This window comes from Hipposideros armiger, unplaced genomic scaffold, assembly GCF_001890085.2.
Source record: "Hipposideros armiger isolate ML-2016 unplaced genomic scaffold, ASM189008v1 scaffold_3, whole genome shotgun sequence".
Lineage (NCBI taxonomy): Eukaryota > Metazoa > Chordata > Mammalia > Chiroptera > Hipposideridae > Hipposideros > Hipposideros armiger.
In genome coordinates, this window is record NW_017731353.1 from 9,512,788 (window position 1) to 9,514,734 (window position 1,947).

The window sequence follows — 1,947 nt, forward strand, 5'->3', positions numbered from 1 at the left end:
GGCCAAAGCTTAACTGCTCTGCAGACTCCTCTGGGCAACGTCTGGAGACACTGAGGTACCAGCTGCCCAATATACATCCAGAAACGACAGGAAGAGGTAGAAATTCAAGGACAGGTTAAAATCAAACACACTTGTTGAATTACACAGGTGCGTGCACTTATCAATTCAGCTAACAGGCACTTAAGATTTGTTTTACTGCGTGTGGATTTGACTGTGAAGAAAAAGACCATTAAACCAGTATTAAATTCTAGTCAATGGGGAGTGGCGAGGCATCCTGAGCGGAGACTGTTTGCAGCTGACAACAGGCACACACTGACTTTAGCATCTGCCTACCTTGAGTATGTCTGCAATGTACCATGACAATAAGTTGAAAAAACATGAGCTAACATGAGCAGCTGTCTTCTGATCAATTAGACCAGCGAAGATCAAACACGAAATGGCTCATGAGCTGTGGGGTCCTCACTGTGGCTGGCGGGTTGGCCTCTGGGGGGATGTGTTCCCTGTGGGTCCAGCAAGTCTCCCCTGCACAGCCCACTGCACACCTGGGCTACCTGTCCCACAGAGGGGACTTCAAATACAGCAAGTGATGTCCCGTGCGAGACCACTCGCCCAGAGAGCTCCTTGCTAGCCCACAAGGACCAGGGAGGGTCCCTCCAGGGAGGGGCCATGAGCCGGAAGGATGGGAGGAGACTTGTCACTACACGATGGTCTGTGCCATTGACTCTTAGGCCACGTGCACTTATGGCCCTGTCCAGAAAGCAATCATTTAAGAGACAGCCAAAACCTGTATGCAGAGGCCCAGCTCTTCGTGAACACACAATGTGGCCCCTGCCCCCTAGGCCAGCCCCTCCTCCACGCCCTCCCCACCCCCCTGCGGAGCACTGGCCTTGGTGCTGAAGGACCTTCCGGCCAGGCCATTGTGGGCGGGCATGGCGCTGGGCACTCACGGTGATGACGTCCAGGATGCTGAGGAGACTGTGGACGCTGTCTCCGGCCAGAACCTCCTTGACCACCACCTCGGTGCCATCCTGTGCTTGGGAAGCAGAGCAGAGTCGTCCACTGGTGGGAGGCCCGACCCAGGCCAGCCGGGCAAGCCAACCTCCACCACTGCTGCCAGGAGTGGGGCTCAGGCATGAGGAGCTCGAAAACACAGGTCAGGTCATGATTGAACAGGAGGGACAAAGAAACCCAAGCAGCCCGGCACAGACGCTCAGCCCACAGCGTGTCCTCCCTGGGAGGGCGCAGGCTGCATGCCCCAGAGCTGGAGCTCTCCCCTGTCTAGCCATAGCACCCAACACTCCACACAGACTAGCTGGGGGCGGCCTAATCCCAGTCCGTCCCCGTCAGGCCTGAGCATGGATGGTAAACAGATCCTGACCCTGATGGGAGGCCCCCACTGATCCGCTGGGGTTTCCAAAGGGACTTTATGGTAGCAAAGGAAGTGAGATTGGGGACGGCTGGTAGCCCTGGGAACCATCAGCCTCCTCTCCTCACCCAGGCAGTGTTGAGGGGCCCTGCAAAGACCAAATCCCAGCTGCTGAAGGGGCTGCTCCTGGGTACAGGGACCCCATTGGGACCAGGCGAGGAAGGAAGAGGGAGAGGCTGTGCAGGCATGGAGGTGGCATGCTGGCTGCCATTCACAGTAATGCCTTGGGGTCAGGGTCTCACTTACCCCTGAACCCCCTTGCCTGCTGGGCGCTCTCCCCCGTGCTGCAGACAAGGACCCCGAGCCTCAGGGAGCAAAGCACCTGAGCCGCCAGCTCACCTCCGAACACGCTCCTATGGAGCAAGACACACTCAAGCAGGGGCTGGGCCCGAGCACCGGGGGGCCAGAGCGGCGGTGCACACACAGGGTGCGAGCCCCAGGCTGAGCGAGGGTGGGCACTCAAGTCCCCTTCTGTCACCCCAGGACTGCCCTGAGCTGGCGTGCTGTGGATCATCACACTC

At 58.4% G+C, this 1,947-nt stretch overlaps 1 protein-coding gene across 4 annotated transcripts in view; it reads right to left on the reverse strand.

Annotated features, from left to right (window-relative positions):
- PNPLA7 (patatin like domain 7, lysophospholipase) overlaps positions 1 to 1,947 on the reverse strand; it is an 87,330-nt gene that overhangs the window by 68,691 nt on the left and 16,692 nt on the right. For 3 of the 4 annotated variants that reach the window (XM_019641168.1, XM_019641161.1, XM_019641184.1), the window contains one exon: positions 948 to 1,028. The exons of the other annotated variant lie outside the window; for it this stretch is intronic. In XM_019641168.1, coding sequence (XP_019496713.1) covers positions 948 to 1,028 — 81 coding nt within the window. The remainder of the gene's footprint in view (positions 1 to 947; positions 1,029 to 1,947) is intronic. 4 annotated transcript variants of the gene reach the window in all.